Genomic DNA, 25,906 nt, shown 5'->3' with positions numbered 1-25,906 from the left:
CCCCTTATGGGGTTTTCAAGGCAAGAGACTAACAGGGGTGGTTTGCCAGCGCCTTCCTCTGTATAGCAACCCTGGACTTCCTTGGTGGTCTCCCATCCAAATACTAACCAGGGCTGACCCTGCTTAGCTTCTGAGATATGACAAGATCAGGCTAGCCTGGGCCAAAAGCTCCTGTGTGTGTGTGTTAAGTGCCGTCAAGTCGCTTCCGACTCATGGCGACCCTATGAATGAAAGTCCTCCAAAATGTCCTATCTTTGACAGCCTTGCTCAGATCTTGCAAATTGAAGGCTGTGGCTTCCTTTATTGAGTCAATCCATCTCTTGTTGGGTCTTCCTCTTTTCCTGCTGCCCTCAACTTTTCCTATCATGACGGTCTTTTCCAGTGACTCTTGTCGTCTCATGACGTGACCAAAATACGACAGCTTCAGTTTAGTCATTTTAGCTTCTAGGGTCAGTTCAGGCTTGATTTGATCTATAACCCACTGATTTGTTTTTTTGGCAGTCCACGGAATCCGTAACACTCTTCTCCAACACCACATTTCAAAGGAATCTATTTTCTTCCTATCAGCTTTCTTCACTGTCCAGCTTTCACACCCATACATAGTAATAGGGAATATGATGGCATGAATTAATCTAGTCTTGGTGGCCAGAGTCACATCCTTACACTTCAAAAAGCTCCTACCCTGCCAAAAATGTTCTTAGTCTTTAAGGTGCTCCTGGACTCATGCTCTTTCCTATAACACCGTGTGCAAGCTTTCAAACTCTGCAGAATTCTTTGTCAGCTGGAGCTAGCCAAGGCTATTCAGGTATTGCGCGAATGCACTTCCTCAATCGTTTGCAAGTGGGACTTTGCTGTTTCGCACAGTAAAATCCAGCTGCAAAGTACATTGAAAGAGAAGGGAAAGTGCATTATTCGGTAGGCGTGAAAAGCACCCCGGGTCTTTTGCGGCTCGTGCACGTTTCCACCGGCGGGGCTGACTCCGGAGCCAAAGAAACGAGCGCGAGTCCAGTCGCACCTTCCAGACCAACCAGATCCCCGGGCGGCTCCGAGCTCTCGCGCCCCGCCCGCCGCGTGGAAAGGAGAGGCGGTCACGTGGCTCCCTCCGGCGAGCCAATCCCCTGCCCTTCCTGCCCGGCAGCGAGATGGCGGCCGCGGCGCCGGAAGTGGCTTCCAGGAAGCGGAAGCGCGGGTCCTGAGGTAAACTAGGTGGGGCGGTGAGGCGGGGGAGGAGGCGGGGGGTCCGGCAGCCGGCGGCGATGCAGCTGCGGCGGGGGCGCGCGGCGGTGTGGGGCCTGGTGCTCGTGCTCGTGCTGGGCCAGCTGGGCCCGGCGGCGCAGGCGGTGGAGCCCATCAGCGTGGGCCTGGCTCTGGCCGGCGCCGCCGCCTCGGCTCTGACCGGCTTCATCTCCTACCCGCGGCTTTACTGTTACTTCGCCGAGTGCTGCTTGCAGAGGCCGGGCGCGCGCGCGGGGGCAGGTGAGGGGAGAGGCCGGGCTCGGGCTTTGGGGCCCCTGGCAGGTGGGGCGGGCCTGTCATGGCGGGGGTGGGGAGAGGGCGGGGGGGATGCAGTCTGACGTGTGGGAGGATCCAGAGGGGGGGAATGCTGTGACGTCAGGGAGGGCAGACGGGTGCGATTGGTCAGTGAGAAGGAAGGATGCTGTGATGTCAGGGAAGGTGCCCGTTATCACAACATGTGGTGTGCATAAAGCAGGTAGGGCGGTAGGAGGAAGCATGGTGGGATGGGTCCTCTAGCCCTGTTCACATGTAGCGGTGAATACATGTATCTCCTGGATGAACTCCTGGGTAAGGATTAAGGGGGGGGTCACTGGGGGTTTCCTGCATTGTGCAGGGGGTTGGACTAGATGACCCTGCTGGTCCCTTCCAATTCTATGCTTCTACATGCACGTGTCTCTTTGTAAGGAAGAGTCGACGCATGCATTCACTTTACAAACAAAATGCATTCACTTTACAAACAAAATCAAGGAAAGTGGGGTTTTCATTATACTTTGGCAGTTAATGGGCTCTGAATGTAACATGAGAATTACCCCAACACGAGTACAAGGAATACACTGGGGGGTTCCTGCATTGTGCAGGGGGTTGGACTAGATGACCCTGCTGGTCCCTTCCAATTCTATGCTTCTACATGCATGCGTCTCTTTGTAAGAAAGAGTCGACGCGTGCATTCACTTTACAAACAAAATCAAGGAAAGTGGGGTTTTCATTATACTTCGGCAGTTCATGGGCACTGAACGTAACATGAGAATTACCCAACACGAGTACAAGGAGAAATCTAGTGTACGCTGTGCAGAGATTCCATGGGCGTTCACTGTAATTTGTGAACTGGGCTTCTGATGTTGGGCAAAGGATTGTGGTTAGGGAAAAGGGCTGCTGGAGCGAGGTTCTGTGGGTTGGAGATGAGGAGCCGGTGCCTTGAGGACAGGGGAGGGCTCCTGCATAATAGACGCTAGCGTGAGGCTACTTAGTTGGGTGCATAGGAAGGGGCTGACTGGTTCCTTTCATATTAGCAGTGATAATGTCTTCCTGGAAAGTAATTCTCTCCTGTTCCCTACAGAATGCACAGGGGGGATTACTGTGAGATATTCACTGGTGAAGGAAATGTGTTCTGCACCGTGTTTGTGCCACACTAGAAGGGGGCCTGTTTTGTGGAATGTTTTGGTTGAAGGGAGTAGTTTAAGGGAATTGAGGGTGTTTGAATGTATTCATTCTAGGACTTGATTAGGTAGGGAAAAGAGATAATATTGGCAGGATTGCTGTTATCCTACTGTTTTTTGCAGGGATCTCAGCATTCATTAGTAGGATCACTCCCTTGTATGGGTTTATTATTTGCCTCCCACAACAGCAGAGCCTGGCATTTCAGGTGAGGGAACCTATACTAACACCTGGGAAAGAATTGCGAAGGGACTATGAAACTATACCTCTGCTTGCAACCAAAGGTGCTGAGTTAAGGCTTTTGTGGTCTTGAGAGATGATCTCCTAGTGGAGCCCCCGTCTCAGGTAGCGGCTTTATATCTTTGGATTGGTATCTACACAGAGCCCTCTAAAAACGGCAGGTTGAAACACAAAGGCATTTCTGTGGAAGTGGCTCTGATTCCCATTGAGCAGATCGTTGTTGTCCTTCCTTTCTAGTGCTTGAGCAGGAGTTGGACAAGAAGCTCTTTGGACAGCATCTGGTAAAAAAGGTGGTTGTGAAAGCTGTCATTGGCTTTTTGAACAACGCAAATCCGAAGAAGCCTTTGACCCTCTCCTTGCATGGTTGGACGGGCACTGGCAAGAACTTTGTCAGCAAGATCATTGCGGAGAGCATCTATGAAGGAGGCCTCAACAGCAGATATGTCCATCATTTTGTCTCCACTTTGCATTTTCCTCATCAGCAGAACATCACCCAGTACAAGGTAATGTTACATCACTAAAACATTGTGGGTGTAGTTGGAGCATATGAACTGTTTTATTACAGTGGTTTTCAAAGTGGCATTGAGGGAACTCTCGTCTTCCTCACAAGCTTAGTGGCAGACTCAATGAAAAGATCGCTAAATGTAGTCGGGAAAGGGCGGTGTATAAATCTAATCAAATAACCATACACAGAAGTCTGTCTTGGCTGGTGTTAGTTGGTCAAGATTTGTGCTTATAGTTAGCCCTTAGGAGAAGAGAGGGTGTTAGGTCTCTGATGTTACACTGTGCTTTGGGTTGACAACCTCCAGGTGGGGGCAGAATTACAACTGATCTCCAAACTACAGAGATCAGTTCCCCTGGAGGAAATGACTGCTTTGGAGGGTGCACTCTATGGCATTATACCCAACTGAAGTCCCTCCCTTCCCCAAATCCCACTCTCCCCAGGCTCTACCCTCAGAATCTCCAGGCATTTCCCAACCCTGAGATGCCAACCCAAACTCAGGTGCTTGGAATAACCAGCACTCTTGTGGGGAAAATCCGATGCCCTCTTTCCCAGGTGTAAAGCTGGAACGGGGAGGTGCAACTTTATCCTTGTCATATTCAGTTTCATGATTGCCAGACTGGTGATGATAAAACTATGAAAACAGTGTTTTGCTCACCTGTTCTTGGAGAGAGCGCCTTTATCCAGATTTCAACAAATACACTTACATGTTCTGATATGTTTTAAATTTAACCAATTTCACACTGGAGTTTGTCTTTGAAGTTTCTTTTTTGAACATTGATGACTTTTAGGTTAACAGCATAAAGTCTCAGTAGCTGCAGATGTTATGTAGTACATGTGTGAAGAGGTTCTGTGAGGGTCTCTGTCTTTGTGTCTCTGCTTTCCATCACCTGCGGTGTTATCAGTGAACTCGTAAAAGCAGTTCACACCTTCTGGTCTCAGGCGCCAGGCCTGATGGCCCATGTATCTTCCCCCCCGCTGTTCTTCCTGCCAGTACTCCCTCAGGCCGGTGCGGCCTTGAAAGTGTGATAGCCGCACCAGACTGCCTGGGATCCGTCTGATGTTTTGTATTATGCCAAGCTTGTAACTTCCCACAACAATAAGTGTGAACCCCAGTGCCCCAGTGCCCTGGAGTCAATATATTCTGTAAACCCGTATAGCCCCTCACTTGCAACTTTCTACCTGTGCCTGTCTCATCTCCTGAAGGCTTCAATAAATCTATTGTTTCTGTATCAACGTCTGAGCAACTGATTTGGAGAAGCAAACTCAGAGAGGGGGGATCTCTCACATTAAGTTGCAAGTCTTTGCCTCTCGGACTGCAGCTGTACCGCTTTGGACAGAATGTCAGCCGACGAGGACACTACCCCTATCCCCGATGCCCCCAAGGAACCGGACGAGCCGGAGAAGCCGGACCCGAAGGAGGAGGGAGCCAAGCCAAAGAAACCGATGGGTCGCGCCCCCGACCAAGATCGGGACGGACGTCCCCGGGGGCTTACCTATTGGCTGGACTCTCCCAAGGGCTGGTCGCTCTCGCGGACTGCGGCGAAAGATCGCCGGTTGGCCTTCCCCAGCACGGGACTCGAAGGGGACCCGGCCCGCAAAGAGGCCCTCATGGAGGAAGAACGAAAGCAGTGGCAGGAAGACCGCCGGGCTATGCAGGAGCAGATGGAGACCATGCAACGCGTAATGGGTGAGATGGCCACGGCCCTAGATGCGCTAAAGTTGCAACCTCCGGCCGGTGCTCCCCCAGACGGGGCGCCGGTAGTTCCGCCCGCAACCCCTGCCCCCCCGGCCCGTCGGGACCTGAAAGTCACGTATGACGGGTCGGGGGACCAGTTGACCTTTTTTATGGTCCAAGTAGACATTTTTATGCGGGAACAAGGCCGAACCTTCGTTTCTGAGGAGTCCCGGGTACAGTACGTGGCTTCCTTACTGCAAGGAGAGGCGGCTGCCTGGATGGTGTTGCAGTATGAACTCCGCTCGCCGGTGCTGCGAACCCTGGACGAGTTCATGGTAGCACTCCGAAACCGTTTTGAGGACCCGACTCTGGGTGAGCGGGCTAAAGCCTCCCTGATGCAACTGCGCCAAGGGACTAAGTCGGTGGCGCAGTATGCAAGTGAGTTCCAGTCACTGGCTAGCCGAATTCTGGACTGGAGTGAAGCTACCTTGGTACAATGTTTCAGGGAGGGTCTCAACCCAGACCTCCAACATTGGGCCTTCATGCAAGGGAACCCCCCGGATGTGGAAGGTTGGGTTCGCCATGCTTCTGACATCGAGAATCGCAAACAACTCCTGAACTTGTCCAAGCAACGGCTTGGGCGAGACCCCAGGCCCCGAAGTGACCGTGGCCGGGAACTCCGGCAAGGGGGTGGCGGGGGTCTCTCGGCCGCGGAACGCCGCAAGCGGTTCGAGGCCGGCGTCTGCCTGATCTGCGGGGGAAAGGGTCACTTTGCATCGCAATGCCCCTCTCGCTCAGGCCGTCCGACCCCCCCCCGCCAAACCCAGGCCGAGCCGGCGAAACCGGCCGCCGACAGCCAGCCTCGCCGCAGAAGTGGACCTCTGAGCCGGCGCTCCGGCGCACCCTCCGCTCTCCACGCGCTCCCCCAGGATGGGGCATCCGACTCTACGGTCCCATCGGGGTCCCGGATTACAAATACCGTCTTTGATTCGGACGGCTCCCCGGAGGCCACCACCCCGTCCCCCTCTTCCAGCGAGGAGGAAGAGTGGGAACAGCCGGCAAAAAACGCCGTCGGTCTGCTGTAGAGGGGGCTCCGCAGCAGACCGTCCCCATCGTTGTGCAAGGAGCTCCACAGATGGTAAGCGCCCAAGAGGACAATGTATTTGTGCGTGTTCATCTGTCCCTACCCAAAGGGGGTCCCCCGTTAGAGGTCCCCGCGTTGGTCGACTCGGGGTGTGCCCGCACCATGATAAATGAGGAAACTGCCAAGAAGTTGGGTGTCCGGCGCAAGCGGCTTCCGGGACCCCTCCGTTTTTCCCAAATGGACGGGAGTGACTTTAAACGGGGCCCTGTGACCCACAGAACTGCAGCCGTGATTATGTCCGTGGGGGAACATTGGGAACGGTTGTATTTCACCATCGCCCCTATTGTAACCCCTGTGGTGTTAGGGATGAACTGGTTAAGGGGACACAATCCCTCCATTGATTGGGTTAAACGGGTGCTTTCCTTCCCCGAAAACCCCTGTGGGTTGCATGACAAGGAACGGGTGCTCAGAACTCCAGCCGCCGCACTGGTAGGGTCCCCCGCCCCAGGCTCTCCTCAATTACCCTCCGAGTACTCGCAATTTACTGATGTTTTCGATGTTAGAGAGTGCGACGAACTGCCTCCCCACAGAGAAACGGACTGTGCAATCGAGATTGTAGGGGAAGGCAAACTGTCTAAGGGAAAGGTTTACCCCATGAGCCCTAGTGAAAAGACTGTATTGCGAGACTATCTGGATGTCAATCTGGCGAGGGGTTTCATACGCCCCTCCAAGGCTCCTTATTCAGCCCCAGCTTTCTTTGTAAAGAAAAAGACGGGAGATTTAAGACTGTGTATTGACTTTCGCAGACTGAACGCAGTCACCCAGTCTAATGCTTACCCCCTCCCTCTTATTCCTGACCTTCTAGCACAATTAAAGGAGGGGCGAATCTTCACCAAACTGGACTTGGTAGAAGCCTACCACCGCATTCGCATCAAAGAAGGAGACGAACCCAAAACGGCCTTTTCCAGTTGTTTTGGGATGTTTGAGTACCTGGTCATGCCGTTCGGACTTTCGGGGGCTCCGAGTGTCTTTATGCAATTAATTAATGAAGTTTTGCATGATTTACTGTTTCGGGGGGTGGTGGTATTTCTCGATGACATTCTTATTTACTCTGAGACCATGGAAGAACATGTGCGCCTAGTGCGAGAAGTGCTCCAGCGGCTGCGGGAGCACAAACTGTATGCTAAGGTGTCCAAATGTGAGTTCCACCAACCTTCTATTACATTTCTGGGGTATGTGATTTCCCACCAAGGGTTGGAAATGGACCCCGCCAAGGTCCAGGCGGTGCGGGACTGGGAAACCCCCACTACCCGCCGCCAACTTCAACAGTTTTTGGGGTTTGCCAACTTTTACCGGAATTTCATTCCCAACTTTGCCCAAGTTGCGCTTCCCCTCACTGCCCTGTTGCGTACCAAGGATAGGGGGGCTAGCGCCGCACTCCCCTCAGCCCGTCTGCAATGGTCTCCCCAGTGCCAGCAGGCTTTTGAACGTTTAAAGCTGCTTTTTTCATCCGAACCCGTTTTGGCTCACCCGGATTGCACCAAACCCTTCGTGGTGCAGGTGGATGCCTCGGATGTAGCCATGGGCGGGGCCCTATTGCAGAGGGATGAGGGGGGACGGTTGAGGCCATGCGCCTACTTCTCCAAGAAGTTTTCCCAGTCCGAAATCAACTGGGCCATTTGGGAGAAGGAGGCAGCAGCGGTCAAACATGCCCTTACCATATGGAGACACTTCTTGGAGGGGGCCGAGCAGCCGTTCGAAGTGTGTACAGATCACAAGAATCTTGAGGCTCTCAAGGGAGCTAGAAAACTCAATGCCAAACAAATTCGGTGGGCCCAATTTTTTGCAAAGTTCCGGTTCACCCTCAAACATGTCCCTGGCAAAGAAAATGCCCTAGCTGATGCTTTGTCACGACTTCCCCAGTATCGCAACGATTTCGATCGCCCCGTCGACTCCCTGTTCACTCCCGAACAGCGAGGGGAAGTCCCTGGCTTGGCCGTCACCACCCGGTCCCAAGCCCGCCAACCAGAGACCCCCCCTACGCTCAAGGGTATCCCGGAAGCATTCCAACAGCGACTCCGGGACGCCTCCTTACAGGAGGAGGAGCACCATCTCCTCCCCACTGGCCTGGAACGGACCAACACTTGGTGGGTGCAAGGGGGGAAACTATATGTCCCATCTTCCCTTCGCAAAGAAGTATTGGGACTTGTACATGGGGCCAGGCTGGCGGGTCATTTTGGTTTCGTAAAAACGCTTCACCTAGTTCGAAGGCAATTCTGGTGGCCCGGTATGAGATCCGATGTAGAATTGTATGTGCGCAGCTGCCCCACCTGCGCCACAGCCAAGAAACGGATGGGAAAACCCCCGGGGCTCCTCAAACCGCTTGAGAACCCCTCCCGTCCCTGGGAAGTCATCGCCATGGATTTTATCACCGACCTACCTCCAAGTCGGGGGAAAACGGTCCTCTGGGTTATCACTGACCTCTTTTCCAAACAGGTTCATTTCGTTCCATGTGCAGGTCTTCCTTCAGCCCAGGGCTTAGCTAAACTGTTCATCACGCACGTCCTCAGGCTACACTCGATCCCGAGGAAGGTCCTCTCGGACCGGGGGGTCCAGTTTGTTGCCAAGTTCTGGCGGGCTTTCCTAAAGTTAATGGGAGTGGAGGAACAGGGCCTTTCTTCCGCCTATCACCCCCAAACGGATGGTCAAACGGAACGAGTAAATGCGGTAGTAGAATGTTATTTGCGTTGCTATGTAAATTTCCACCAGGACGACTGGGTCGACCTGCTGCCATTTGCCGAATATGCGTACAACAATGCGCCCCATTCCTCTACCGGCTTTAGTCCCTTCCAAGTTATATACGGGACGGATTTTGGCCCTTTCGGTTCTGCCCCCGTTTCGCCAGAGCTCCAGTCTACCCCTGATCTTCAGGAGTGGATTCAGGTGGTTAAATCCACCTGGCCATGGTTGCTCAAAAATTTGGAAAGGGCAAAAAGCAAGTACAAGGAACAAGCAGACAAACACCGGTCTCCGGGATGGGAACTCAAGGTGGGGGAGCAAGTCTATCTGTCCACCAAAAACCTCCGCTCTCTTCGCCCCTGCAAAAAACTGAGCGACCGTTATGTAGGACCTTTCCCCATTACCAGGGTGATCAACGAGGTTACCGTGGAACTGAGTCTCCCTAAGACTCTCAAGGGGGTTCATCCAGTCTTCCATATAAGCCTCCTCAAACCTTATGTAGCAGCTCCCCAGTTCCACCCCCCTCCCGCTCATGAGATTCCTACCGTAGTAGGAGGGGATACCCATTTGGAAATATCCAAGGTTTTAGATTCCAAATGGAAGAAAGGGAAACTGTTTTACTTTGTTCGCTGGAAAAACCTTGGCTCCGCTCATGACGAATGGGTGGCCGCACCCCACATGGCAGCTCCTCGCTTGGTCCGAGAATTCCACCTCGCTTATCCCGATAAGCCTCGTCCTCTCGGAGGGGGGCCTTAAGGGGGGCAGAATGTGAGGGTCTCTGTCTTTGTGTCTCTGCTTTCCATCACCTGCGGTGTTATCAGTGAACTCGTAAAAGCAGTTCACACCTTCTGGTCTCAGGCGCCAGGCCTGATGGCCCATGTATCTTCCCCCCCGCTGTTCTTCCTGCCAGTACTCCCTCAGGCCGGTGCGGCCTTGAAAGTGTGATAGCCGCACCAGACTGCCTGGGATCCGTCTGATGTTTTGTATTATGCCAAGCTTGTAACTTCCCACAACAATAAGTGTGAACCCCAGTGCCCCAGTGCCCTGGAGTCAATATATTCTGTAAACCCGTATAGCCCCTCACTTGCAACTTTCTACCTGTGCCTGTCTCATCTCCTGAAGGCTTCAATAAATCTATTGTTTCTGTATCAACGTCTGAGCAACTGATTTGGAGAAGCAAACTCAGAGAGGGGGGATCTCTCACAGGTTCCTTGGCAGACTGGAACAGGTCAAATAGCAATAAAAACTATGCCTTAAGGCAAGGGTGACAAAGTTAAGGCCCGTAAGCCGCATTCGGCCCTTTGAGTGCTATTATCTGGCCTGTGAGCTGAGGCAGCCATCCCCACGCCCCCAATTCTGGTCCGTGGGGACCTTCTGATCCATACCACTTGCTAGCTGGGGCCTCCATGTGGAGGTCCAAGCCTGCAGGCAGCGCAGATCAGAAGGTGGGAGCTCCAGCCCAGTGCTTGGATCGCCCTCCCTCGCCACCCCTGAAATCGGGCTGCTGGGGAGGGCGATGTACGCGCTGGGCTCGCCAGCTGAGGAGGCTCCTGATCTGGGCTGGTGAGCCCGCTACGGACTCACCAACAGAGGCAGCCACCGTCCAGTCCCAATCTGGGCTGGTGAGCCTGCTGCTGGCTGGTACACCTAGCTGATCTGGGCTGGTACATTATGGCCCGGCCATATGACATTTATGAATGAATGAATTCGACACCCTGTCTTAAGGAGTTCACATTAATTGCTTGAAGAGAAATGATCGTGGGTTAAGTTCTAAACGTGGTTGTATCCGATATTAGTTTATAGCTGAACAGTTTTAACCATTTGTAGCTCCTAAACCAGAGTACTGAAATCTGCAGGTTCTTGATAAAATTAGAACAATCGGACTGCCATTTTTTTAATAAAAAAGAACATTAATTCTTAGTATTCACAAATACAGAGAGGATGAAAAACATGATGGTATTTTTAAAAACCGAGAAAGCAAAGTGAGAGGACCTTGCATCTCCCGTGCTTTCTGTCAATTATGATTTCTAAGCTTTGTTTTTAAAGTGCTGACTTGTGCCATGGAACATTCAATGACCAGAGCTAGAGGAGGAAGTCTCTATCACTGTGAAGATGCTTGATATACTTCTTTAACTGATAGGTTTAACTTCATGAAACTGGCTTCCAGCGGTATGTTTTATGAGCAAAACTTTTATTTCTTGAATATGTGACCATAAAAGATGGTTTAGAATCTGAATGCGAAATTCCAGTGTACTCCCACCTATAACATAAGAAGAGGAGTTGGTTTTTATATGCTAACTTTCTCTACCACTTAAGGGAGACTCAAACCGATTTACAATCACTTCCCTTCCCCTCCCCACAACAGACACCCTGTGAGGTAGGTGGGGCTGAGAGAGCTCTAACAGAGCTGTGAGTTGCCCAAGGTCACCAAGCTGACTTTGTGTGTAGGAGTGGGGAGACAAACCTGGTTCTCCAGATCAGAATCCTCCGCTCCAAACCACCGCTCTTAACCACTACACCACGCTGGCTCTCCAGTCTTACCCCTAGTTCCTCCATCAACCTTTCCTCCAATTAACCTGACCATGTGTGTACCTTCCTCAACAATAGCTACACCAACTCTGAATGTTCCATGAATGAATGTTCTGAAGAGGTACATCAGTGATGATTTTGCGGCTCACAGCCAGACAACGTGTTTATCGTTTGTGGTTTTTTATTTTTTATTATTATTATTATTTTGCTGTCAAGTCACAGCGGAAGTATGGCGACCCCATAGGGTTTTCAAGGCAAGAGATGTTCAGAGGTGGTTTGCCATTGCCTGGTTCCGCATCATGACCTTGGTATTCCTTGGAGGTCTTCCATCCAAATACTTGCCAGGGTCAGGGCTAAAAGTGTGTGACTTGCCTAAGGTCACCCAGCAAGTTTGCATGGCAGAGTAGGGATTTGAACCTGGGGTTCCCAGATCCTAGTCCAACACCTTAACCACTACACCATGCTGTTACTTTACAACTAATTTATTTGCAAATTTTAAGATTATCTAACTAAAGGTGTCAAAAAACTCACTACCTAAAAAGTGCAAAAGGGGACACACTTAAATTTTCCGCCTTAAAACTGCCACTTTTTAGCTGGAGGAGCACTGGGAGAGGAATATGAAGAGAAATGGGCCTGTGGTTAACTTGGAAAAACACCCGTTACAGTGTGCCTTGCACGCTGCATCTCAAAATCCCTTCACAAGCACCAGCGCTGCCCTCAATATTCAGGTCTCCCTCCAAACTCCTGCCCATCTATGTGTTCCTGCCATCCAAGCCTTTTTCTGTGTAGGCATTCCACACCTGTAGGCAGATCTCAGGCTTCATGGTCCACTTGCCCTGCTTGTTCAAAGGAGGTGCTGGAAGAGGCAGATGTGGAAGGCATCATTGGCCATCATGAGCTGTCATGCTTCTTCCACTACTGAAGGCAGCTCTAGCACTGAAGATGGTAATATTTCAGTTAATTTGTGGTGGAACACTGCAAAGGCTGTGATGAAGCCCACAAACCTGACATTTGACAGTCCAGATACTGGCTGTGTGGAAGGATCCTCATCACATGGAGCTTAATAGTATTGCTGTGGAGCACAATTTTGCACCAAATGAATTCTCAGATTTAAAGCAGCCTCATTTCTGTTGTTTCCCTGTTGATATCCAGATTGCGGTGGCGAGGGTGTTACTCAGAGCAGGCTGCACAAACAGTTCTGGAGGTCCAATTCAAAGTGCTGGTTTTGATCTTTGATGGCATAAAGAGCTTGGGGCAAGGTAACCTCAAGGGCTGCCTTCTCCCAAATGCCATCCATAGTGGGTGGCTATGTGAGTCGGCCTCTTCAGTAGTTTAGAAATGGCAACCAAACCATTATAAGGGGATGGAGCTCCTGACTTACAAGGAAAGGCCAAGGGCTGGAGGCTGTTTCCACAAGAAAGGTGTTTAGTGTGTTATGCGTTGGGTTGCAGAAAGTGGCTAGAGAGAATCTCCTCTTCCAAAGTACTAGAACATGGTGGCACCCAATGTATTTGGCAGGTGCTAGATACAGGACAGACACCCTTCCTTACCACATCATTGTAGAATTCGTGGCCATAGGGTGATGACCACTAAGTGACAAGGCTTTAAAAGGTGATTAGGTAGAGGCATGGAGGACCGATCCATCCACTGCTTATAGCTGCAGTGACTAAAAGGAACCTCTTAGTTCAGAGGCAGAAACCCCCTTAATAACAGTTGTAATGTTTTCCCCCTTTATGAGACCACTTGTATCGTAACACCTGTAATGGCACATCTCTGTTGTGCTCTGAGATGACGTCTGTTATGCTGCCTCCTTGACTGCATCATCATTCCCTAATGGTTTTCACTGCCACCAAGTCTCTTGCCTTAGACCTCTTAGTTTCACCTGAAGAACAGGATGGCTTAGTTATATTTGGTAGAATGACAGAACGGTCAGCACCTGGGGGTGGCTTTGAGGTAAAAGGGGATCCTTTATTCGAAATAAAACAGCTTAAACAGAAATAGAGTTTACTTAGTATTATAAAAGTTTAATAATTTCAGTGTGGTTCTTAAGCATGGTTTCCTTAAGACTACTAGCTTCCTGGTTGCAAGATGAGCACAATTCTTTTTTCTTTCAGTTCCCTAAATAGACCTAGTCACAGACTTATTTTTACCATTTGCCACTTAGGCTAATAACTTCCGCACAAAGAACACAGATTTATCTCTCCCTCTCCACAAAACCTCCCTCAGTCTCTTTACCCACTGAGCTCCCTCCTTCTCTCTCACACCAACCACTGGGAGGCAATGTGGTGTAGTGGCTAGGAGCGGTGGACTCTAATCTGGAGAACTGGGTTTGATTCCCTGCTCCTCCATATGAGCGGCAGACTCTAATCTAGTGAACCAGGTTGGTTTCCCCATTCTTACCGATAAGGCCATCTAGGTTACCGTCACAGCTCTCTTAGAGCTCTCTCAGCCCCACCTACCTCACAAGGTGTCTGTTGTGGGGAAAGGAAAGGAAGGAGAAAGTCAGCATATAAAAACCAACTCTTCTTCTCTTTACAAACCAGTCAACTCCGCTCCCTCAGGTACAGCTACCATCCAATCATAACCCACTTCACTCACCCATCCAACCCCCCTCTTCTTTATTCGACAGGCCTACATTTTAAATCATGGCAAATGTATATATAAACCCCAGCATTAATTCGCAGAAATAAAACATGCATGAAATATGTACAAAGCAAAGTGCCACACCAGTGCTGGAGGGCGCCGCCACCACCAAGGGGAGGTTTTGGCTTTCTTGGCCTACTTGTGGGCCTTTCAGGGGCATCAGGCAGGCCCCAATGTGGAACAGGATGTGGACTAGATGGGCCACTAGTCTGAACCCAGCATGGTTGCTCTTATGCTCACCGAAACTCCCATCCTAAGGACACTTGCCTTGTGCTCTCCTAGTCAGCAAGTGAAGGCCCTTCTATATGAGAGGGTTCTTGGGATGACAGATGATTATCTATTATCTGCCCTGCCAGTTCTTGTTGCATTGTATGTTTTTGTTACTTTTGATACTGTTTAATTATGTCTTTGGACGTCCTGGATCTTGACAGACAGGAAAGAGAGATGGAATGTGTAGAATTCTCACTCTGCATTTTAGGACCAGTTGCAAATGTGGGTTCGGGGCAACGTGAGCGCCTGTGCGAGGTCGATCTTCATTTTCGATGAGATGGATAAAATGCACGCCGGACTCATTGACTCCATCAAACCTTTCCTAGATTATTACGAGCAGCTGGACGGTGTGTCTTATCGGAAAGCCATCTTCATCTTCCTCAGGTGAGCTGGGAAGGTATTTCCATGCCTGGGTAGGGGTATCAAAACTCTTTGCTGCAGTTCTGAGGAGGTTTGGAGGCTTATCTCAGAGTTCTGGGTGTCAGCATTAAGCCTCTGATCTTAGGTTCATGAATTGCTTGGGACTGTACCAAGCTTTTCTTTGAGATCTTGTAGGACTCCAAGCTGTTCTTCTAAAAGAGAAAACTTGTTGACTGATATTCTCTTTCCAGCAATGCAGGGGCTGAAAAAATAACTGAAGTGGTGCTGGACTTTTGGAGGAGTGGAAAGAGACGGGAGGACCTGGGACTGCAAGACCTGGAGTCTTCGGTGTCTGTGTCTGTTTTCAATAACAAAAACAGTGAGTTACACCAGTTTCAGTAATCAGTAGCGAGGATGATAGTGGTCTGCACTTACTTGATAGCAAGTGTCACTGAACTCTGGGATTTGCCTCTGGGTAAATGCGGATAGGCTCAGAATGTAATGGTTCATGTGTACTTATTTGAAATCCCGTGGAATTCAATGGAATTTACTGACAAGTAAGTGTGTACATGGTTGCATCCGTGATCTTTCTCTCCCTCTCTGTGAATGAAAGATGAATCCTGATTTCTTAGGTCTCCCCTCTGGAAAGCTGCCCCTTTCCTGAGGTCACAGCCATACAAGTCCTGCAGGGGTCTCCCCCCCCCCCAACCCCCATCCTCCCAGCAAGTTCCTGTTTTCAGGATTAATTTTATTTTTAAAAAGCAAGCCTCTGGCTCTTTTAGTTATGAAAATATAAGGACAATACATCCAGGCACAATTCTGATTGACCTAGATTTTGTGTATCTCATGCTGGCTGCTAAGACTTCTAATATTGCCAGTGAAGCCGTACAACTTGAGAGCCCCTGTGTTACAATGGGACTAGTACTCGAGTTCAGCCTCTCCTCTTCCATGAAGCTTGCTGGGTGGTGATCTTGGGCCACTAACTCCATCTTAACCCAACTGTCCTTTCTGGGTTGGTACATTCCCCCAAAGCTCATCTTCCACTTTTTCTCCAGCTTGAAGTTACATTGAAATCTATCCACCTGCCTATAGGGACTTCCCTAAAGATAATCCTGGGTAATTGATCAGAGTGTAGGACAAAATGGTCACCCCAGCTTCTGGAGAGACTCAAGGAATATTTGGAAAGGCAGGATCTTAATGAGCTCTGTGAGGCCTTTCTTAACCCACGGGTCGACTGTTCGCCTTGGTATGTGTATGAGAACATTGTTTATAAATTAAGACCTGGTTTATTCTCCCATGTACACAATAATATATAAAAACAATTCCGCATTCTAAACCGTGCTTCGATAAGGAATGCTTAGGGGCAAAAAAAAGGCCTTACTGGTTGTTTACAGAGAATTTGTGGAAACGCTCGAACCTCTGAAGGAGGATGCTTTGAATTCGGTAATGTGGTATAAAAAGAGGTACAAATTATTGATTAACCAGAAAAAGAAGGCTTATATGAGAGATCAATGGTCTGTTTTGATTAAGGCAGCTAAGGAAAAGAACTCCCAGCTCTTTTGGCATATGACCTCTAATCGTCCCTGAATGGAACATTTGCCATTAGATTCAGTTATTCCAGCTAGTACGTGGGAGTCCTTTTATTCTATCATGCTTAATGACCAACAGGCTGCACCTATATCATTAGTTTCCTTAGAGGGGATCCCAGAATGGCCCCCGGTCACACAAGCGGAAATAAGATCCCACATTAGGAGGCTCAAAAACGGAAAGGCTCCCGGGGAAGATGGTATACCACTGGAGTTCCTAAAAATATGTGAAGTCTGGTGGGCACCATTTCTGGCTGCTTTATTTACCTATATTGATTCAACAGGTTATATTCCTAGGGAGTTGAACAGAGCAATAGTTATTCCTTTCTATAAGAAAGGAAATAGAAAAGATCCTGGTAATTACAGACCAATTAGTTTACTGAATATAATCGGGAAGGTGTATGCTAGGCATCTACGGTACTTGAAAAGCTTCTACAATAGTTAAATCAAGATCAAATATTTGTGCAAGCCCAGGTGGGATTTAGAGAAGGAAGAAGATGGGGTAAAGCTCCTGGATATGATGGTATCCCCCCAGAGTTTATCAAGGAGAACATTGATTGGTGGGCTCCCTTTCTATCCGCACTGCTTACCTACATAGACTCCACTGGAAGAATCCCTAAAGACTGGGGGCTGGCAATAGTCGTCCCCTTTTATAAAAAAGGAAGTAGAAAGGACCCTTCCAAATAAAGGCCAATTAGTCTCATAAGTGTCATCAGCAAATTATACGCAAGGCACTTGCTAGATAAATTAACCCTTTGGCTCAATCAAGAGGATATTTTGGCAATAGAGCAGGCAGGCTTTAGGGAAGGGAGAGCAATGATAGAGCACTGCCTTGTCCTGCAACATCTAGCAGAGAAATATTCTAATAAGGGACAACCCTCTTTATATGCTGCATTCATTGATTTTAGGGCAGCATTTGATTCGATTTCCAGACCTTTACTCTGGGACAAGCTCAAAGCCTCAAATGTAGATAAAAGACTTCTGTTGCTGCTGCGAGCCCTAGATGAACGGACAGCACTGAGAGTCAGGTGCAATAGAAGAGGACATCTTACCACCCCATAAACACCTATAGAGGAGTTAGGCAGGACGGTTTATTCGCCCCCCTGCTCTTTGCCTATTATATAAATAACATAGTGTCAGGCCTGGTCTGAGAAAGGAATGTTGTGGTTTTTCCAGGTGCTGGCCTTGGCCAGCATCGTATCCTGTAAACAGGGAACATTTTAGACTGCCCTTCGTGGGAAGTTTTCTAGCGCCCTGACAGCTCCTGGGAGGGGGGTTGCCATGGCATCCAGATCTACCCCGATTTGCCCTTTGCTCATCCATATATGCCCTGCACCGTTCCCATTAGTGTCCATTTGATTCTTAGCTTCTGTTAACCTGTGGATTTTCCAATAAATCAACTCTCTTTGGACTGCTTGTCTGTGGATGTCTGTTTATGGGATTATCATGGGACTAGAGCTCACACATAGTTCCTTGAACGCACCGGATTTACATCCACCTAAACTAGCGGACAGGCATATTCATATTCTGCTCTACGCCGATGACGTGGTACTTCTTTCAAGAACCCCAGTTGGCCTAAGGAGGGCGCTAGTGAGAGTGGGAACGTTCTGTGAGTAGGAACTCCTGACTATTAATTATGACAAAACAAAAGTAATGGCTTTTGGTAATCGCCCTAATTATATGAGGTGGAGCATAAATGGCCATAGGTTGGAACAGGTAACCCAATTCAAATATCTTGGAACGACAATCCAGGCATCTGGCTCCAAGCTGGCCCATAATACCTATGTTGCCAATTTAGGGGAAAGATCAGCCCGTTCAATAATAAATTTTCTCCAGACCAAAGGAGCACACTATATTCCAGCCGCCCTTAAACTTTTTCAGGCAAAAACTCTAGCACAAATGTTATATGGAACACAACTTGACTCTCCACCCTCATGTCTTATTCCCATGGAACGAGTGCAATCCAAGTTTCTTAGAGCTGCCCTGCAATTGCCAAGATGTGTATCAAATGCTATGATCCGTTTAGAAACTGGCATGATGACTGTGGAGGCAAGGGTTGTCTTGTCCTCGCTTTATCTCTGGCTGAAAATTAATTTCAACCCCAAGGGTCTTCTTCCATTGATTCTTTGTGATACCTTTAGGTCAAAGTGGATAATAGCCATTGAAGACAAACTAAATAACCTGGGTTTTACCCCCCTAGCACTACTTCAGCTAGGGTGGGATCAAGCTAAGTCAACTATAAACCAAAGGGTTAAAGATATCGAGCGACAAGTAGATCTAGCAAGAGTGCCCCTATTTATGGCTCCCCCCGCACTCCAAATTTATCCTTGCACCAGCAGCCTATCTCCGTTACTTAGAGATAAACAAATATAGGAGGGCTTTTACCTTGGCTAGGTGTGCAGCCTTACCCTCTGCTATGTTAGAGGGGAAATTCAAGAAGATACCCAGGGCAGAGAGACTATGCCCCTGCAAATCCGGGGATTTAGAAACCACTGAACATGTTCTCCTGAACTGTAACTTTTACACTATACCCTGTTCTAAGTTTATTGAGCCCCTTATACTGAGAATGGGACCCGACAGGGAAAGAGAAAAATAGAAAAGCTCCTACAAGGAGATAATCCCTCAGTCACCTCTCAGGTAGCAAAATTTTGTACGGCTGCAATGAAAATTTGTTGCCACAGAGTAGTCTCTTAGTCCAAATGGCAGATGTAACTTGGATGTTATTTATTTTATTATTATTATTATTATTAAGTGACTTAAGACTCAGACTGTAAACCTTTGTTGGTAAGACCATTTTAGTCCATGTATCTTGTTTTATCTGGCCAAGGGCCGCAAATAAACTATCTATCTAGAGAAGGAAGAGGTACAGGGGAGCACTGTTTAGTATTGCAACACCTCATTGAGAAGTACAGTTCAAAAAGTGCCACCTTTCTTTATGCAATGTTTGTTGACTTCAAAGTGGCCTTTGACTCTGTTTCTAGGGCCCGGCTTTGGTGTAAGTTAGGGGAATCCTCCATAGACAGGAGGCTTTTACATCTCATTCAGGCGCTACACAGACAGACATCCATCAGAGTTAGATGTAATAGAACTGGAAGTCTTACTGAATCCATTTCAACAAACAAAGGTGTTAGACAGGGTTGCCTTTTGGCTCCTGCTTTCTCCTTTTATATCAACAACATTGCGGACTATTTAAAATCAGAGGAAATGCATTCCCCTAAAATTGCACAGCACAATATTCCGCTGTTATTGTATGCAAATGATGTGGTGATCCTCTCCAGAACAGGTGGGCTTGAAAAGAGCTCTAAGAAGATTAGCTAAATTTTGTAAAAATGATTCACTTTCCATAAATTACAACAAAACTAAAGTCCTTGTGTTTGGGAAACACAGGAAAACAAGTAAATGGAGGATTGATGGAAACAACATAGAGCAGGTGATATCTTTTAAATATTTGGGGGTGTCCTTTCAGGTGAATGGCCTTCACAATGAGCATCGTAAGCAAGTGGCCTTGGCAGCAGAGAGATCCTAATTTAACGTTCTTAAATTTCATAGGACAAGAGGAGCCTTTGATATTCCTGCAGCCCTTAAATTATTTTTGGCGAAATCAGTAAGCCAAATGTTTTATGGCACAATTTTAGGCTCCCCCAAATCAAGCTTTAGACCATTGAAGAAAGTGCAATCAACATTTCTTAGAGCTCTGCTGCAAGTCCCATGTTGTGTTTCAAATTCGTGGATCCGCTTAGAATTAGGCATGCTGAAAGTAGAGGCAAGAATTACCCTAGCCTCAACTTTACTACGGCTGAAGACCCATGAAGCTTCAGAAGGCTTGCTTCCCTTGCTTTGTTTGGACCAGTTTAAATCTAAATGGTGGATGGAATTGGTTAAAAGATTAGAACTATTGGGTCTCTCTCCCCAATTATTAATAACACTCAATAAAGAACAAGCAAAGTTGACAGTGAGGCAAAGATTATATGACACTGAAAGACAAACGGATCTTAGGTGCTCCCCAACTTACCTTGCTCCCTCCCAGGTAAGATACCAGCTGGCTCCTGCTCAGTATATTGATACTATAGAAGTAAACAAAGGCGAGCACTAACCCTCGCTAGAGGTTCGGTACTTCCCTCAGAAGCTTTGGAGGGAAAATTTAGAAAACTCCCAAGAGCTCAGTGGGAATTTCCTTGTGGGGCCAGAGAAATGGAAGACTCTGGCCATGTTATTCTTAGATGTAATTATTATAATGACATTAGACAAAAGTTGATCCATCCATTGGTGAACCTAAGGGAGTTTGATTCAGAAGAAGAGGAAATGAAATTTCTGCTGTGGGAAGGGGACACCTTTAGTCTTTCCCAAGTTGCTAAATTTTGCTCAGTGGCTATTAAGGTCTGTTTGAGAGAGACCACTAATGGTAATGTCAATATTGGTCACAACTAACTTTTCGGTAAATTTTAGTATAATATATTTATTGCAACTATTTTAGCATTTTAATGTATTTATGTTAAGCTATGGAGATACTTTTGATTTGATATCCACCCTTTTAAAATCCTTTTTAAGATTGTAGTTGTATACTATGTTCTGGCAAAAGCTGTAAACAATAAATAATCTCCCAAAGCTCCTTGGTGGAAGGGCAGGATAAAAATCTAATAATTTTATTTATGTATTTATTTTATTGATAAAAATGGCTAAACTAGCAATAAAAGGAGCATCAGTAAAATACAACCAGTAAGACAGTAAATGATCTTTAAATGATCTCCCAAAAGCCTATATACAGCAGAGTGACCCAACACAGTAAAGTATTTCCTCCCCACCCCATGCAATGAAAGAAGAAGAAACAAAGGCAAAGTCAGACAAGAAAGATAAAAATAATCCAATTTTTGGTGGGGAAAGCAAAGTCTTACCTGATGCCCAAAGCCAGAAAGGGCCAGGAACCAGGCAAACATCTGTTGTTAGTCCCAGTTGGGTGCAGTGGTTGGAATGCTGGGCTGTGAGACCCATGCTCAAATCACCACTCTGCTATGAATTCTGGGTTGTTTGTGAGGATAACGTGGAGAAGGGGAGAAATTGAGTTTACCATCCTGAGCCCTGGGGAGGAGGGAGGGATAAATATGTGACAACTCTGGTTGGAGTTGCAGAGGCCCCTGCAGAAAAGGCCGTGTCTCCAGTGCCTGCTTGCCTTGCCTCTGGAGGTAGGGGGGCACAAGGTAGGGCCCCTGCAGGAAGTCAACTGAATTCTGTCCAATGGCTTGGATAGGAGGATCTCGGTTTCTGCCTTCTGGGCACTGGTTGGCTGCTGGGGTCACTGGCGCCTATAACCTGAGAGACGGCAAGGCTCCCATCAGGGAATGTAAGGCGCTTACAGTCAGGAAGTCTCTCAGGTAGCCGCTGAGGAGGCTGAGACACATATAATGCCAGCAAAGGTTCTGGATTACATGCTGCTCAACCCTCCCTGGGACCATCTGCTAGCAAAGCTTAGACTGAGCTGTGACTTTGCCCTTCAGTGGGCCTACTGATTAAAACCAGTTAACACAAAATTTGTAATCCCTTAAAGCCAGCAAGGGGAGCCCCCTTGCTGGCTATCTTCAGAAGGTGTTCAACTAGATTTGAGTTCAGTACCTTAGAAACCAACAAGATTTTTGTATCTGACGCAGGGAGCTTTGACGTTCTAAAGCTTATACCCCAGAAATCTTGTTGGTTTCTAAGATGCTCCTGGACTCAAATTTAGTTGTTCTACTGCAGACCAACATGAAACTATCTTACACCCTCGTTTGCCTGCCAGTTCCTTTGATGGGCTATGATCAGCAGGTATCTTTGGGGGGGAGGCTATTTGGGGTTTTATTTACTTGGTCTTAATCTAATGTTTTAATTATTCCTTGTAAGCTGCCTTGAGCCAAGAAAGGTGGGGTACAAGTATTTTATTGAGAGTCAGCGTGGTGTAGTGGTTAAGAGTGGTGGACTCTGATCTGGAGAACTGGGTTTGATTCCCCACTCCTCCACATGAGCGCTGGAGGCTAATCTGGTGAACCAGGTTGGTTTCCCTTCTCCTACACAGGAAGCCAGCTGGGTGACCTTGGGCGAGTCACACTCTCTCTGCCCCACCTACCTCACAAGGTGCCTGTTGTGGGGAGAGGAAGGGAAGGTGATTGTAAGCTGGTTTGATTCTTCCTTAAATGGTAGAGAAAGTTGGGATATAAAAACCAACTCTTCTTCAAAATAGCCCCCGTTTCATGGCTTTCCATTGCTCGAGCAGCTGCTTTCTCAAAAGCCAGAGTACTATCTTTCCTCCTTCCTGACTCTTTTCTTTTTCACCAGGTGGGTTTTGGCACAGCAGCCTCATTGACAGAAACCTCATTGATTACTTCATCCCTTTCCTTCCTCTGGAATACAAGCATGTGAAAATGTGTGTCAGGGTTGAACTCGAGTCTCGGGGCTACGAGGTGGATGAAGAAATCGTAACCCAGGTAGCGGATGAGATGACCTACTTCCCAAAGGAGGAGAGGATCTATTCCGATAAAGGATGCAAAACTATATACACAAAGTTGGATTTTTACTTGTGATATTTTTATGATCTCGTCCTCAATGAAGAAAATGAACCCAAGCACTGAATTTGAAGGATTTTTCCTCCTGATGTTTAAAAAGGGTTTAAAATAATGTAAATAGACAATAACATTTGTTCTTAATTTAAGCAGCGGGGAGAAAGCGCTTGACCCTAATTCCAAAATAACCTCAGCCTGGTGGCCTGGCGTTAAGAACTGTCCGTGTCTCAGTCCTCCCATTCCTAAGCATTGTCTTAATAGTGCCTGTATACTGTGAAGCCGTTTGGACTGATGCTTTCTTAGAGCAGTCGTCAGTCCGCTAGGCCAGTGCCTCATGATGTTTAGGTGTCCAATTGATAAGGAAGCAGAGGCATTCTGTACAGGGGACTTAAAGCAAGAATTGTGTGAATTATTCCCGAGAAATGAAGGGAGTGTTCTCCAGCCTGTTAGACCTGTGGGGCGTTTTTATATGAAACCAAACTCTTGGGTGCTTTGGGCCAATATCTGAATGCAGTAACTATCTGCAGTAATGGAAGATTTCAAGCTGCTGGGGAATGATGGGGAGTCCCTTTAGATTTGATCAAAGCACCCTTTAGGAGCCCCTTACTAGCAGAAGGGGAGGGGTTCCCTTTCCCACTAGCATTCGCTATGTCCACTACTGGCACTCTAATCCCCTCTCCCCAGTGTAAGCCCTGAGAAATTCTTGGATGCTTTCTAGAATACACCCCTCGCTCAATGTAACAGGGAGACCTAGCCAGGATCCTCATCTCAACTGGGATGACCTTCCCAGAATCCTTTACAGTGCACAGCTGCTCTCTGGGGGACAGGCAGGGGCTTCTCACCAAAATAAGTTCCTGGAGCTGGACTACTTGAAACCGCTGCTTATAATAGCAGAATCTTGATTGATAGCTTAGCTTCACTATTAGAATCCTCAATCTCCACTGGTATTTCAAGCACAAATCATGAAGAATTTTCCTCCGCGATGAATCAGAGGGCCACTGAAGCCGGGGTCTTCTGTGGTGGCCTAAACTAGCAGTCGCTGTGCCTGGGTCATGTCTATCTTGTGTTTCCTGGTCAAGAAAAAGAGGGGCAGGGAATGGGGGGAACTGGGTGACTTTCAAGAGAACTTGAAGCAATTCTGGGAGGATTTGTACTACTTTTTCCAGTTAGTGGTGACAGTCTGGGGGAGGAAGGTTGCCTCAGGCACCAAACCCATGTTGGATCTTTCCATAAGTGTGCGTGGCATATGGGCCTTGTCCCAGAAAGGGGGCAGTAAGAAGTGTTTCAGGTGCTGCTTTGCTGGAGATTCTATGTGCTATTACAAATCAACCACTTTGTCGTCTTCCAGTAAGCCCTCTGCATTAACTCGTTTCCAAGTTACCTTGTCCTGCTTTCCAGAAGCTGTTTGAGCTGCCATTTCTTCAGATAGGCTGCCTTAAGGGTGGGCTCACACACCTGCCCAGCTGCTCCTGTTGAACGCCCCCTTGCGCAGACTTTGGGCTTTGTCCAGAATAGCCCCCACACTGAGGAACGGCCACCTGGGGGAGATCAGCAGGGCTTTCTCCCCGTTGGTTTTTAAGATGAAGTGCAAGGCAGCATTCAGATGGGCTCTTGGGGTGCTAATCAGTGATTTACTGGGGTTTGTATCCTGTTGGTGTGTTGTAAAAACATAAATGTATATAATTTTTACCTTACTCAATGTTGTGGGCGGCAGCACGGACTGTTTAGCTAAATAAAAATGGCAAAAACAACGGGGTCACTGCAATAAGCAGTCTACATCGTTGTCTGTTCTCCCTTCAAGAACCAGCGCAACTGGCCCTGTGTCCCACTGTCACTATGTGTGGGGCTGCCGCTAGCAAAGATAGGAAAAGGTACATCAACTGACATCAAGATGCAGAGCTAGTTCAACAGGGCCGCCACAAAATTACCTCTTCCTGTGCAGCTCCAAAAGGGTCCAGGGCCGGGTGTATTCAGAGGGCCTTTGCAGGATGTGACATTTGGGGAGCAGAGGTCAGGTGATGGGCCATGGAGAGAGGCTGCAGAAAACACATTGGGAACTCTGCTTTGAGGTAGGAATGTAATACAGGGGGTGTGAGTGAGACTGCAACATTTCCCCTGTTGAAACCATGCCCCTCTCTAATAGCTGTTGGAGGGTGAAACAGTAGGCAAAAGAGGATGTCTCTTTTCTCTGTGGTGGTAGAGGAAAACGCCACCAAGTCACAGTCATCATACAATGACCCCTCAGGGGGTTTTCAAGGCACAAGACGTTCAGAGGTGGTTTGCCATTGCCTGCCTCTGCATTGTAACCCTGGACTTCCTTGGAGGTCTCCCATCCAAGAACTCAGCAGAGCTGACCCTGCATAGCTTCTGAGATCTGGCAATATCAGGCTAGCCTGGGCCATCCGGGTCAGGGCCCCGGTCCTCCTGCCAGGCCTAAAATCAAGCGTGTGTGGGGCAGTTTCAAGTACAGAGACCATTCAAGGGACTCTTCCCCCCAATATCAAAATGTGATGAAGGAATTAAATTGACTCTTTGCAGATCGCAGCTTTAGTTTTATCATGCAAAATGATCTTTGTGCCGGTTTTTGTTTTGTTTGCTACATGTGATGTTTTGTAAATCTCCAAATAAATTTCTGTTGGCCAAATTGATATGACATCTGTGTAACAGCTTCATATTTTGTGCAGGTTAGCCTCATGCTGGAAAGAGGGTTTAGGATATTAGTTGAGGTTTAGCATCCACATTTTAGAAAGTCCTGCTGATTTTGTGGGACTTCCAACTAGACACAAGGCTGTTACTGGAAGATTGTCCCACTGAGAAACATAACTCCTAAAGGAGAAGTAGGGGCTCTAGCAAAGATGTAATAATTCTGCATAAAGCAAACTGAAAGGAAAGACTCTTTAGCGTTCTGGCAGAAAAACTGTTCAGTCACCTCTACTCCCTCATCCTAACACAGCTGCTGATAAGAATGAGACTGCAAAAGCCCTTTTTACTTAAATCATACACATCTGTAGATTTAAAGTGTGTAGGCACAGAATGGAGCATCTTTGGTGTCATTTGAATACACCTTATTTATATACT

At 47.9% G+C, this 25,906-nt stretch overlaps 1 protein-coding gene across 1 annotated transcript; it reads left to right on the top strand.

The window, feature by feature from the left end:
- Positions 1–1,256: 1,256 nt before the first annotated feature.
- Positions 1,257–22,922, top strand: LOC130487080 (torsin-1A-like). Its single transcript, XM_056860462.1, has 5 exons — positions 1,257–1,476; positions 3,148–3,413; positions 14,564–14,739; positions 14,967–15,094; positions 22,605–22,922. The coding sequence occupies exons 1-5, from the start codon at positions 1,257–1,259 to the stop codon at positions 22,847–22,849; spliced, it is 1,035 nt and encodes a 344-aa protein (XP_056716440.1). The 3' UTR covers positions 22,850–22,922.
- Positions 22,923–25,906: the final 2,984 nt, after the last annotated feature.

The sequence above is a fragment of the Euleptes europaea genome, chromosome 14 (assembly GCF_029931775.1).
Source record: "Euleptes europaea isolate rEulEur1 chromosome 14, rEulEur1.hap1, whole genome shotgun sequence".
Taxonomy (NCBI): Eukaryota; Metazoa; Chordata; class Lepidosauria; order Squamata; family Sphaerodactylidae; genus Euleptes; species Euleptes europaea.
This window is presented reverse-complemented; position numbering and strand designations above follow the sequence as displayed.